Genomic DNA, 15,061 nt, shown 5'->3' with positions numbered 1-15,061 from the left:
AGGCGGGGCTCTGTGAGGAAGTCTGAAGGAAGGGGCAGATTCTTTCGGTTGTGTACTTTCAAATTCTAGCGCACTCGAGCTGGTTTCTCCATTCTTACCTACCCCACCTTTAAGAGAAAAAAAACACATATAAATTGCTTCGGTGTATAAGTCGCATTTATCCACTGAAGTCTCCATCCTTTGTGTCGATGTTGAACACCTTCGCCAACTCCGGGGGAAGTGTTTAACAGCGACACCGAGGTGTGGATGAAGCAGCGTGTCCTGCTCCGGGCTGTTCCGATCAGACCTTTCTGAATCCAGACAGGATGGTGTCGGTCGGCTCTGAAGCCCATGCTGTGTCCATCCATCCCACAACATCCTGGAAAGTTACGTGACGCATCCTCCCGGTTGCCGTGACTTTTTTCTTCTTCGTTGGTACAGCAGTTTTCAGTTGTCCCGATAGTATACAGTGCCATCTCTTGGCCGTAGTTTGAACGCATATACAATATATAAGTCGCTTCTGAGTATAAGTCGCAGGGCCAGCCAGAAAATACGGTATTTGTCTATCTACTAACAAGTGTGTGTGTCAAAGCCTTTTTATCTTCTGTGCCATAGCGCTCCATTGTTATCAACAAACTATTTAACAAACTCTTGGTGACATATTCCTTCATAACCATGAACACAATGAAGTTCATTCCCACATCATCCAGCTGCCCCCAATACTCACCAGAGCGCCAAATGTGGATTAATACGCTGCTGAAAGTAGTCCACAACAAATCACTTCATCCCTCATTAAATAACAACAACAAAGACCAGCTGTTTTAGGAAGACTTGTTTAAACGTGAAAATATAAAGTCCGGCTGTATTGAGGAAAACAAATATATATATATATATATATATAACACAAGACTGTTGCTTTAATAAATCACTATTTATAATCAGTCCTTGAAACTTTTCATCAAAAGCAGCAGCTAGATTTTTTACATATAAAGTATGTTTGTTATTTAATCAAATATATAAAACAGAGTTTTTACGACTCTTGTAATGACTTGTTATCATCTGTGTACTTCTCGTGTTCTTGTTTACGAGCTGTTATTGAGATGTTGGTGTTTTTAGTCGTAAATGTGACAAATCACTATCATGAAGTCTTTTATGTGCCGTTGGTTCCAGCCAATAAAAACCGACGAGGCCGTAAACAAGTCCACAGGCTTTATGAGCCAGTAAACATATTCAGATTCAACCAATCGGACGGTGTGTTGGTGTGCGCATGATTGTGTCTTTATGCAGTCCAATGGAGTCTGTTTCAGGGTGAGAATGTGTCGTACCCATGGGCGAAGGAAGCATTATTTCACACCTGTTTTTCAACTATAATGATCAAATAAAGGTGTGCCTTGGAAATACTTATTTACATAAATGATTCAAACTGTTTGAGACTAAAGTTGACTATCTAAACCTTCAGAGAGTCCTTCACCTCACTGAGCTGTAGCTATCAGCCTCTCAGTCTGACTGGAGAGGACTCTCCTCCACCTCTCTGAGAGTCCTTCACCTCACTGAGCTGTAGCTATCAGCCTCTCAGTCTGACTGGAGAGGACTCTCCTCCACCTCTCAGAGAGTCCTTCACCTCACTGAGCTGTTGCTATCAGCCTCTCAGTCTGACAGGAGAGGACTCTCCTCCACCCCTCAGAGAGTCCTTCACCTCACTGAGCTGTAGCTATCAGCCTCTCAGTCTGACAGGAGAGGACTCTCCTCCACCCCTCAGAGAGTCCTTCACCTCACTGAGCTGTAGCTATCAGCCTCTCAGTCTGACAGGAGAGGACTCTCCTCCACCTCTTTAATAACAGCGCCTATATCCGGGTGTTAGTGGAGCACGCTCATGAACTGTTAGCGCCGGCAAAGAGTGGCGAGTGGAGAGACCGTTTCATGGACTTTCCGCATGGTAAAAGGGGGGGGGGTCTAAACTAATCTTTTTCACAGGTGGGGGGGACTTGTCCCACCCTCACATAATGGCTGCGCGCCCATGGTAGTCCCTTACCACATTCTCAAAGAAACAGGGATAATTTACCTTTACTACAAAACTGCAGGAACTTTGAATGCTAACACTTCCATCGGGAGTCACTAGAATTGAGCTACCAGCAGAAATCTGTCATCGTGGAAGAAGAGAAAGGCACTGATAGCTAAGTATTTACACACTGTCAGTTTGATAAAGATCACAGGTGATTAACGGAGAACGAGATCAGGTGATCAACGCAGAGGAAAACTCCTGAACTTTGGATAGAACTCTACAGACTGTATACATGTTGATAAATATATCATAGTAAACGATATACATACAAATATATGATACACACTTCTTCTATTAACTTAATTTTATTTAACTAAATATTTGCAGACACGATAGAATCATAAACATAGAAAAGCATACTCATTGACTTTTTATAAACTAAACCTAAGTTTTAACATAAACATTATACGGATTTTATCAAATCAGAGTGGACGGAGGACCCGCACACACACTCGGATAACACACACACTGTTCATATGCATAAGAAATGCACCCGGGTGTTGCATAATAAATATATTAAAATAATAATAATTTAGTTTAATGTTTGAATCAGAGCTCTCCCCGCGGGACCGCGCATAACCATAACCTCTGCAGCGCATCAGTCTGCTGCTGAGCCACATTCTGAACGGCTGAGCTGAAGCTCTCTACGGAGAATACAGCACTTTCAATAACACTTCCTCACGAGCGAAACCCAGCGTCTGGAGGCTTCTGGTTCCTAGATGAGCAAAGAACCAACATATATGCATACAAATATGCAACTGCACGTGTTAATAATTGCACGTTTTCACTGCTCATATATAGGCTATATGCGGGTTCGGGTCGGGTTGCGGAACTAATTAGCAATATGTGCGGGTAGCGGGGCGGGTTCGGTATTGCACGTCGCGGGGCGGGAGCGGGTCTTGAAAATCCTGCCTGGGAGACTGACTGTTGCTCTCCCCGAAGTTTTTACCATTTTTCCGTTAACTGTGGGAGTTCTTTGGGACCCTCACCTGCGAGGGTCTCAGGACAGACGGTGTTGTGCGCCGGAAGGTCTCCTGACACTAAAGTGTCATGTGTGATATTGCACTTAGTATATTATTACAATGTGATGAATTGAATTGATTGTTACACACAGAGTGTCCCTGATGCTCCTCCTGCAGCACCAGCCTGGCTTAGAGAAAGAGGAGCAAGAGGAGAAGGTGGAGGAGGGCTTGTTGCCATGGCAACTGTCCTGTCTTTTCATTCACACCAAGCAGTGTGCTAGAGAGAGAGAGAGAGAGAGAGAGAGAGAGGAGAGAGATAGAGAGAGAGAGAGAGAGAGAGAGAGAGAGAGAGAGAGAGAGAGAGAGAGAGAGAGAGAGAGAGAGAGAGAGAGAGAGAGAGAGAGAGATAGAGAGAGAGAGAGCTGATAGGACAGAAAATGATAAGAAGACAAGGATGCAGAGAGACTGGAGGAAGATACTTAGTGAGACTACGAACTTACAGGAGGGAGAGGGGGGAGGAGGGAGGGAGAGAGGGGGGAGGAGGAAGTGTTCACCACACATATCTCCGGCTAAATCACACCATCTCCTCGCACGCAGATGGTTCTTGTATGTGTCAGAACTGTATTATAAATCGACAGTCAGCAGCACCTCAACCTTGTCGTCCGTCCACACATTGCAGCTTTTGTGCAGATATATTAAATATTTTCCTATGATTTGCGAAAAACTGCCAAAGAATAATCGGCTTCACCTTGTTGACGTGGCCTTCATCGCCACCTCCTGGCCTGGCAAGCGCTTGAAGTCATTTTTGCGTTCTCGCTCGGCCGAAGATATGTTGTATAGCGGAGGTCGTGTGGACAGAATACACTTCTTTAACGGAGGAGATGAATATCTGTTTGTCCACTTGCCTGGATAGCCCTCTCTTTTGTTATGGTCAACAAAACTTGGTTTGAGTAAAAGGAGGACAGAACCAGTTTCCAACGAGATTCTCTAAAATAAAAAGTCTTCTAAGCGTTCTCTATGGACAGTCTGGATCTCAGGTCAAAGAGTGCAGAACGTTCAGAATGATGTAAGAATGCAGGTTATGATGAGGAAAAGATTAAGGTCAGTGTATGGCAGAGAAATGTGATTTTTCCGCCTCATTCGGGACAAACCCGACTTTCTGTGTGTGTGTGTGTTTCAGATGACTCAGTCCCGCTGGTGGGAGCAGGAGATTCCCATCGAGGGAAACGTCCAGAAGGGAGAGCTGCTGACCTACAACCTGACTGAACTCATCAAACCTGAGTCCTACCTGGTGCGCCTCACCCCCATCACCCGCTACGGAGAGGGCGACGCCACCGAGCGCATCATCACCTACAGCGGTAACGTTTCCTCTCTTCAACACCTATATCGCTTCGAATTTGCCACTTTTTTTCCGTTTGTATCCGCTCCAGAAACGACATTCTCAATATAATAATTTATGATCTACTAGCTAAGATGTTAGCCAACCGGGAACAGGCTAACACAAATCTTTCACATTTTTAATAGTCCACAGTTATATTCTTTCCCGAAATACATTTTGCAAAGTTTTTTGTTGTTGTTGTTTCAAACCTGTAGCGTTATATTGATGTGTGGCGCCCCCTGTGGTCGTGCCACCCACCTGCAACAATACATCACATTTCTCACGATGCCTTTCCTTCAATAATTCATGTAATCGCTCTGTATGAATGGGGTGTGAATCGTGACTTGTAAATGTAAAGCGCTTTGAGGGGTCTTAAAGACTGGCAACATATCTATATGGATACAGTCCATGTACCTTCTACCATTACTCCGTTGTGCTACTAACTATAAAGGGTAGCCTAAGCGTTTGCCAATGCAACTCCACACTTCCCGCAAAGCTGTTTCGCAACAAAAGGACGGCACTGAATAATTTCCTTTGTTCTGCTTTTATGATATGTATGCAAAACATTTCAGCATGCTAAGTGGAGTTAACATCGATTAAAGAAAAAACGCAACTTAAAGGTGGGGTAGGTAAGTTTGAGAAACCGGCTCGAGTGCGCTAGAATTTGAAAATACACAACCGGAGAAAATCTGCCACTTCCTCACAGAGCCCCTCCCCCAACACACACGAACGCGCACATGACCAATGAGGGCACGAGATAAGTGTGTGCCCCGATGGAAGGCTGACAGGCAGGTAGGCCATCCAGTTACTTTAGCCGGCTCAGATGATTGGTTGTACTTTTTACAGTACTACAGCTTCTGCAGATGACATTTTTGTATGGATTTTTTGTCAAAGCACTTCAGATATTCATTGCTATCGGGATGTTTAGAGCATTCCATGGAATATAACAAAAAGCGTATCTCGAGCCGGTTTCTGAAACTTACCTACCCCACCTTTAAGAGTTAATATAAATAATCTGAGAATAAAAACAGCAGTTTGTTAAGCAGGGACAATGGTTTTTACAGTGGTGAGTTTGCTGTCTATATTATACTGACTCTATTCGATCAAGAAATTCAACAGCAGTTCAGAAAACAGGGAATATGATTAAATGTAAAAAAAGTCTCTTGAGAGGTTAGTTTTTATAGCATGTTTATTAATATTCATACCTGTGCTCAGCCCAGAAGGATTGAGACCTAAATATGAGATTTAAGAGATGTTTTTTATTTTATGCGGTGTTGTGTTGTGTTGCTGACTCTATGAAAAAGAAACACTAGAAAAACAAGATGATAAATAAATGTCACACAGAAATCCTGACGGGAATAAAAAACTAAAACCGCAACAGCATAGAATTTTCAAAGTGAAGTAAAACAAAAGAGAAGTGACTGATGACACACTCACAGCGGGACGCGACGACACACAACGAAAACAAAAGAGACGATTCGTTTCGCTGCTCTGAAGTGGAGTTTTGACAGACTGTCAGTGAACGCCTCGCGCCCCTCACCTCCTCCTGATCGTCACTTTAACTCCTCACAGGGGGATATTCAAACAGGAAGTTCAGACGCCTCGTCACCTGACGCTGTGAAGGTAAACTCCTCCACCTGCTGTCAGTGCTCAGCTCGGTCACATGACCCTCTGCAGGTCGCCACCCGACATCTACAGGTGTTTGTTCTGAGCTGCAGTAAAGTCAATTAAATATCACATGTATCAACGTACTGTAGTTGCCCTGCTGCCCTCACGTGTCTGCAAGGATTTAGAAGATCAAGAAGAACCGGAAGAACAAGAACTTTATTAATCCCACAACAGAAATATTCCAGTTTCATTCTCCATCCTTAACACATTTGGTCTGATATACATTCATAAATACATGCATTATGGAGAGGTGCAATATGTTGGCGTCAAGGAGCAGTTGGGTCTTCAGAGGGGCCCACAAAGTGAACTGGTTGTTCTCCAGTTACCAGTACACACCACTTTTGTGTGTTTTTGTTGATCATTATGGGACTCGAACCAGTGACCATCTGGTACCAAAGCCAGACTGTGCTACTGCCAATATAAAGACGTTTTTATTTAAATGTTGAGCAGCTGTGGACAACATAAAAGGTTATAAGACCTCATAATCATTCATACCAGTGCTTCTCAAAGTGTGGTCCGCGGACCACCCCCTAGTGGTCCGTGAGCGCCCCCTAGTGGTCCGTGAGTATATTGGTAACATTTCACATTTGAAATAAATAAATACATTTAAGTTTTCCACACTCTCATGGGAATATCTCCGCGATGGAATAAGCTTACGTTTCAATTTCTATTGCATGATAAAGCCCAGGGCAACACCTTCGTCACACATGTTGCCACCTGTTTGTACCATTTCCAGGCGATTTATAATCTGTTCTAGAAAAACTATGTGTTTTGGGATATTTGTGGAGTTAGGTGGTCCGCGAGTGTTTTTTTAAGTGGTCCTTGGTATGAAAAAGTTTGAGAAACACTGAACGATGTTCCTCAAAGGTTTCTGCTTTAAAGTGAAGAGGATTTTAGTTCCTATCCATAGTCAATGTAGTATGCCTCCAGGGAAACTAAGCGATGTACTGCTGTGCACGAAGGCTGCAGCAAAATGAAACTAAAAAGTGAATTTGTGTGAAGGATTTTATTTGTATCGTTTGAGCGACAGGAGACAACTTTCTTTCTGTTCATGTCATGATACAATCACCAAATGATCAGTGGTGCGACACAGACGTTATTCTCAGAAACAAAGACGCAATTTCCATCGAAATCCCTGCAGCGCTTTTTGTGTTCCCTGAAAGCATTTGAGGGACGAAATAGTGCTGTTTGTCTGATAACTACATACGTGTGTGTGTGTGTGTGTGTGTGTGTGTGTGTGTGTGTGTGTGTGTGTGTGTGTGTGTGTGTGTGTGTGTGTGTGTGTGTGTGTGTGTGTGTGTGTGTGTGTGTGTGTGTGTGTGTGTGTGTGTGTGTGTGTGTGTTGTGTGTGTGTGTGTGTGTGTGTGTGTGTGCGTGCGTGCGTGCGTGCGTGCGTGCGTGCGTGCGTGCGTGCGTGCGTGCGTGCGTGCGTGCGTGCGTGCGTGCGTGCGTGCGTGCGTGTGTGTCCTCCTATCTTCACACTGTCCCAGATCTGTAGCACTAACTCAAAACTAGCGCTGCTAAAACGCTGCAACATCACACACGCCTGCAGGACACACACACACACACACACACACACACACACACACTTTGTGTTATTTTCTTTAAGGTAGCAGTTTTTAACCTGCAGAAAACAGGACAGATTTTTAGATTGTGTTAAAGGACAAACTTGGTTCATTGCCAGTTGGATATTATGTTGCAGTTCAAAGGAAACAGACGTTTCATTCATGATACGTCAGCGCCCAAGCTAGTAGAAAAAGGCGGTGTTGAACATTTGTAGAGTGACATTTTAATCAGAGAGATTATTACAACTGACGAGAAGCAGAGGATGATGACTTGTTTAATTTTCAAACTGAAATACCCTTTCTTGTTTTACATCAATTGTCACTCAACACAGAAAATCAGTGTTTGAGTTTAAGAACTTGAACCAAATGTAATAAAAACGTGAAATGTTAATGTTGTTTTTATGAACCTTTTTGAAAGTATCTTTAAAACCGCTCTATCAAAAAAAGTTATTATTATTATTCCGTCAAAAACTTAATCTTTCCCTTGAAAACGGATTTTCTGACGTTTTCAAAATATAAGAAATAGACACTTTTCCAGTTTCCATCTAAATGCTATAAGATGCTTTTTGCTAAGAGACGCCCAGGTGGAGTGAATGCTCCAGAAATAAGGAGCGAGCTATGATTAAAATGTAGAGTCCTCACTTCCAAGTACTAAAAAGTGGTCCTCACTATGATATAAATACAAGCACACACACACACACACACACACACACACTCAGCAAATTAGTACTGGTTGATAACGAAACACAAGCTTGTTGCCAAATGACGCAGCAGCTGTTTGTGCACTCACAGTTTCCAACAGCTGCACTGCATGTGCTGTAATTAGTTTTCGCCCTGAAAATCCAATTTGAAAACAGCTGACTGTCAAACCTGCTGCTGGGTCCACATCTCTACTTCTTGTTTTATTCTGAAAGAAAAGCTTCCTGTTGTCGTCTGGAATTTCCTTGCTGATCCGATAATCGTACGATCCGATAATCGTAAATGTAATGTAAATGGTTAATGCAGGCATGAATGTGAATAGGACAAAAAGGTTATATATAGTTATATTAAATGACTGTCTTTTGTCCCTTCACAGCTCCTGTTAACCCACATCTCAGTAAGTATCTTCACAAATAATTAAACAGATCAAACAGTTCAGTTATTGCCTTTAAGTTTATGCTTCGACTTTATGTCATTTATGCATATTTGTGTGTGTGTGTGTGTGTTCAGGGGAGTTCCAGTGTGGCTTCGAGGACGAGGCGGTGTGTTTGTTTTCTCAGGACAAAACGGATGTGTTCGACTGGACGCGTCACAGCGCCGCCACGCGAGACAGCAAATACACACCGAACACCGGACCCAGCACCGACCACGCCGGCACCAAGACGGGTACACACACACACACACTTTCTGTTTTTCTGTTTTATTGTGTTGCACTGTTGGAGGAGCCTTTGACCTAAGATTTTCATCATCATAACTACGCTGTAGCTATGTACGTATGACTAATACAAGCCTTGAACACACACACACACACACACACACACACACACACACACACACACACACACACACACACACACACACACACATACTTCAAAAGTAGTGGGGGAAAATTGGCCATTTCAAAAAGACTTCGCCCCAAGAATAAATGACGCCTGTGCATGTATAATCAAATCAGCGTACTCTGATACAGATATCAAATGGCTTCCTCAATCCTCTCGTTCTGTGTCAGTCTGAGACATCGTTAAACTCAAGTGTGTGAGTGTCTTACAGCTGATGGTCAGACTGTTTCCTTTCTTACCGTTCTGCTCCGTTCTCGTTATTTTGAGTAGGCGGAGGGCTGAGGATAAAACAATGACACTAAGTTTTAATCATTGTTCTGAACTCACGAGACGGACCGTTTCTGATTCGTGTCGTTCAGAAGAGTCGACGCCCACTCTCAACACGATAAGAGGCTGAGAATAAACGCAGCAGCGCAGCCCCCGGAGGGGCCTCGGCTGACTGAATGAGAGCAGCCTGACGGACAGTTTGTTCTGCTGCCGAGCAAATACTTTGTTTCTACTGTAAAACATTCAGACAAGAAACACAGGACACATTCTCTCAAAGCTCGTCTGAAAATATCATTAAAAGAAAACTAATTTTACTGGAAGACCGTACTTTCTGTACATCCTTCGTTTTTTTAAATATATTGTAGTTTAAGTTTTGTAAATTTTGCAGATTTCTTTTTTTAATAGACATCCTTAGCTGGAAGGTTGGGATAATAATAGTAATGTTAGCACTTCTTTTGTATCTAATTGACTTTTGAAAGTAGTTTAGCCAATCAAAATGAAGGACCAGAAATATCAATTCTAGAGTAATTAATTAGCTAATTTTACTTAAAGGGAACTAACGAATTAGATCCCACCTACAGTCTGACCGTCAGAGGGATCACACCTACAGTCTGACCGTCAAAGGGATCCCAACTACAGTCTGACCGTCAAAGGGATCCCACCTACAGTCTAACCGTCAAAGGGATCCCACCTACAGTCTGACCGTCAGAGGGATCCCACCTACAGTCTGACCGTCAAAGGGATCCCACCTACAGTCTGACCGTCAGAGGGATCCCACCTACAGTCTGACCGTCAAAGGGATCCCACCTACAGTCTGACCGTCAGAGGGATCCCACCTACAGTCTGACCGTCAGAGGGATCCCACCTACAGTCTAACCGTCAAAGGGATCCCACCTACAGTCTGACCGTCAGAGGGATCACACCTACAGTCTGACCGTCAGAGGGATCACACCTACAGTCTGACCGTCAAAGGGATACCACCTACAGTCTGACCGTCAGAGGGATCACACCTACAGTCTGACCGTCAGAGGGATCCCACCTACAGTCTGACCGTCAGAGGGATCCCACCTACAGTCTAACCGTCAAAGGGATCCCACCTACAGTCTGACCGTCAGAGGGATCACACCTACAGTCTGACCGTCAGAGGGATCCCACCTACAGTCTGACCGTCAGAGGGATCCCACCTACAGTCTGACCGTCAGAGGGATCACACCTACAGTCTAACCGTCAAAGGGATCCCACCTACAGTCTGACCGTCAGAGGGATCCCACCTACAGTCTGACCGTCAGAGGGATCCCACCTACAGTCTGACCGTCAGAGGGATCCCACCTACAGTCTAACCGTCAAAGGGATCCCACCTACAGTCTGACCGTCAGAGGGATCACACCTACAGTCTGACCGTCAGAGGGATCCCACCTACAGTCTGACCGTCAAAGGGATCCCACCTACAGTCTGACCGTCAGAGGGATCACACCTACAGTCTGACCGTCAAAGGGATCCCACCTACAGTCTGACCGTCAGAGGGATCACACCTACAGTCTGACCGTCAGAGGGATCACACCTACAGTCTGACCGTCAAAGGGATCCCACCTACAGTCTGACCGTCAGAGGGATCCCACCTACAGTCTGACCGTCAAAGGGATCCCACCTACAGTCTGACCATCAGAGGGATCCCACCTACAGTCTGACCGTCAGAGGGATCCCACCTACAGTCTAACCGTCAAAGGGATCCCACCTACAGTCTGACCGTCAGAGGGATCACACCTACAGTCTGACCGTCAGAGGGATCCCACCTACAGTCTGACCGTCAAAGGGATCCCACCTACAGTCTGACTGTCAAAGGGATCACACCTACAGTCTGACCGTCAGAGGGATCCCACCTACAGTCTGACCGTCAGAGGGATCCCACCTACAGTCTGACTGTCAGAGGGATCACACCTACAGTCTGACCGTCAGAGGGATCCCACCTACAGTCTGACCGTCAAAGGGATCCCACCTACAGTCTGACCATCAAAGGGATCACACCTACAGTCTGACCGTCAGAGGGATCCCACCTACAGTCTGACCGTCAAAGGGATCGCACCTACAGTCTGACCGTCAAAGGGATCCCACCTACAGTCTGACCGTCAAAGGGATCACACCTACAGTCTGACCGTCAAAGGGATCCCACCTACAGTCTGACCGTCAAAGGGATCGCACCTACAGTCTGTCCGTCAAAGGGATCACACCTACAGTCTGAATGTCAAAGGGATCATACCTACAGTCTGACCGTCAAAGGGATCCCACCTACAGTTTGACCATCAGAGGGATCCCACCTACAGTCTGAATGTCAAAGGGATTACACCTACAGTCTGACCGTCAAAGGGATCCCACCTACAGTCTGACCGTCAAAGGGATCCCACCTACAGTCTGACCGTCAGAGGGACCACTGGAATCACTTGAACGCTCATTAAATTGCCACAGGGCGACTGCGGCTGCGAGGGAGTGCGGTCGTCTTTCAACCAGAAGGTTGTGGGTTCGATCCCAGCCCATGTAGTCAACATGTCGATGTATCCTTGGGCGAGATACTTAACCCTGAACTGCTCCCGATGGCCAACGGTGTGTGAATGTTAGGTCCTAGAGCAAGTGGTACTGCTCTGTATGAATGGGTGAATGACATGTAGTATGTAAAGCGCTTTGAGGGGTCGTAAAGACTGGATAAAGCGATATATAAGTACAGTTCATTTACCATTCACTTCTCCCAATGGAGTTTGCCATTTCCCCTCCCATACAGACGGAGGAGCGTTATCAGGAAGCAGCAGCGTGTCACAAACACAAACTGTCTGTCAGCGAGGAAAAAGCCTGACTGAATTATGTCTGTAGTGTCAACACTGGCACTGTAACTGTAAGTAGGCGTAATAAGACGACCCGTCAAACTGTCCGATACGTCTTCACTTCGATGAAGATAACTTAAGAATCTGTCCCCAAAAGAAAGAGATCTGCATAAAACAGTGACAGTTCAGAGTTTAGTGCTTTTGTTTGTTAACGCACTTCTTACTTATAAACACTTGGGACGGATCAGTCTGCTGTCACCTCCGAATATTATCGCAAGCTTCACATGCTTCAAATTGACAGCTGGAATTATATTAGCTGACAAAATGTGAGACTCAACGTAAAGTTCTTGGTGAAGGAAAAAAAAGAGTGAGGCCGTCTCTCTGGAGCCTTTTAAATTCAACAAAGGAGGAAACATCAATCAGGGCAACTTGTATTCTTAGTTACAGCTATTAAAAAGAAGTACAAGGGCTACAGTGATGCTTAAACCTGGCTAGGAAAAGGGCTGATATGTCCAATTTAAACAAAAAAACAATCAAATTGGATTCACTTTTGTAACATAACAACATCCCTATGCAACACTCACGCTCCTATTGGCAAGCGCTCCAACACATTGTATGTGATAGGCTAAGGGGCGGGACATCTCTAAGCGGTTGACCAATCACAACAGAGCCGGCCAGCTAACCAATCAGAACAGATTGGGCTCTGGTTTCAGACAGAGGGTGAAAAGAGGTGCTGCAGCACAGAGAAAAATAAGACATGTCCCAGTAGAGCCAATTATGAACCTGAACATTGGCAAAATACGTCTTCTTTATTGAAACTGAATAATTAATTAATAATAAATAATTTTAAAATACAAAACAATTATACCAGGAAAGAAATGCAATGCAAGAAGCTGCTCTGGTTAGGTCTAACTTGCCTTGATGTTTCTCTAGAGTTAACACTATACTAAAGAGCTGAATGCCTTTTAATGCTCCCTCCAGCGAGCACACACACCCGTACACCGGTAGGGATCTGCACACCTGATTAGTACCTAGAGGGAGAGGGGAAACATAAACCATGCACCAGAGATGGAGTACTCGAGTCCTGGACTCGGACTCGAGTCGGACTTGAGTGCCGATTTTCGGGACTCGTGACTTGACTCGGACTCGCGCACTGATTGACGCGACTCGGACTTGGACTCGTGAATTCTCGCACAGGATGACTTGGATTCGGACTCGGACTCGTGAATTCCCCCCCCCACGATGACTCGGACTCGACTCGTACATTGACGCTCCGACTTGGACTCGGACTCGAGCACATTTTCTCTGGAGTCTGATGTCCTCTATCCTGTATGGCGAGTTCACGTACTGGGCCCCGCTGTTCCAGTCTAGAGATGTCTACAGACACACCCCGCATCGTGCTGTATGCTTTCACACATTCTGCTTCCACATTGGAAAAGAGCAAAATGCTCGTTATGTGGAAACAATATAGAAGAGAAGGCTCCGTAACACATTACTCTAAGGGTCGAGTTCAGACATATAGGCTGTCTTGAACACTATCATCAGAGTAACGTGATCTAATCATTAAATAAAGATTCAGCCGATAACACGAAAGCACATACTTAACATGCAGAATGACGTCATTTTGCATGCTAAGTAGCCATGTGCTTTCTGGGGCTAAATCTTTATCGGTAAACTGATTTAACCCGTAAAAGTTCCTTCAAAATAAGAGTCCCGATCTTATTACTATCAAAATAAAAGTGCAAAACGAAAACTTTACCATAGGAAAATATTGGCATACAAATATAATCACTTCTCTAAAAGGTAACTCATTTTAAATATAGTTTATTTATATATAATAATAATATTAATATTAGAAATAAGCTTTATATTTGTATAGCACCTATTACAAGAATTGTAGCCAAACTCGCTTCACAGCAGTGCAATAGACAGGATAACAGCAATGTAGAGGAGCAGCTACATTTCAAAACATATTTCCACGAAGATTAATACATGAAGACTTGTGACTCGGACTTGACTTGGACTCTTCTTAAGTGACTCGGACTCGAACACAGGTAATGATGACTCGGACTCGGACTCCACTTGGACACTCCTTGGGTGACTCGGACTTGGACTCGGACTCGACTACGACTCTCCCTTGGTGACTCGGACTTGGACTCGGACTCGAAGAGTGGTGACTCGAGGGTGACTTGGACTCGTGAATTGGTGACTTGACTACAACACTGCCATGCACTCCCTCACATGTGCGGAAGTGTCACGGTGCAGCTGCAGCAGTGTGTGAAACAGCAAAGTGAGTCACAACCTGCTGCAGCTCCTCCAGGCAGGAAGAGGCTAAATAATCAAATGTGATTGGCTGTCAACACGTGGCCATCAGACCCGGCCCTGAGGTAGTGCGACAGAAACAGGGAAACCCCATTGGATCCTACTGAAGGTGTAAAAACATCTATAAAGTAAATATAGTATAGTATTTTTCCAAAGATTCAGCAATTTCCCTATAACAGATATTTTTCCCTATAACAGATATTTGTTAGATTAATCCTCATGTGTTGCTCTCGTCAGTATGTTTCGCTGTATGACAGTGTGTATGTGCTATGCCTTAAAATGCAATATGTAAACGTATATATATATTTTACTGTTATTTCCAGTCCTGTAAACAGTATATTCCACTTTGCCATTTGCCACAGAAGATATATCCGTCTTTGATACACACACAATATTTGTTAGCAGATATATTCACTGTTTGAATCTGAACATGAAGAAGTCACTTCATCCTTTAAACTGTCAACTTCCGTTCTGACTTTTATATCCGGAGTGAAAACAAAAATAAAC

At 44.4% G+C, this 15,061-nt stretch overlaps 1 protein-coding gene across 1 annotated transcript in view; it reads left to right on the top strand.

Annotated features, from left to right (window-relative positions):
- The window catches only part of LOC117444093 (MAM domain-containing glycosylphosphatidylinositol anchor protein 2-like), a gene marked incomplete at its 5' end in the record, with an annotated part of 45,707 nt that overhangs the window by 24,000 nt on the left and 6,646 nt on the right, over positions 1–15,061 (top strand). The window contains 3 exons of the mRNA XM_034079809.2: positions 4,184–4,361; positions 8,690–8,710; positions 8,824–8,979. Coding sequence (XP_033935700.1) covers positions 4,184–4,361; positions 8,690–8,710; positions 8,824–8,979 — 355 coding nt within the window. The remainder of the gene's footprint in view (positions 1–4,183; positions 4,362–8,689; positions 8,711–8,823; positions 8,980–15,061) is intronic.

This window comes from Pseudochaenichthys georgianus, unplaced genomic scaffold, assembly GCF_902827115.2.
Source record: "Pseudochaenichthys georgianus unplaced genomic scaffold, fPseGeo1.2 scaffold_731_arrow_ctg1, whole genome shotgun sequence".
Lineage (NCBI taxonomy): Eukaryota > Metazoa > Chordata > Actinopteri > Perciformes > Channichthyidae > Pseudochaenichthys > Pseudochaenichthys georgianus.
This window is presented reverse-complemented; position numbering and strand designations above follow the sequence as displayed.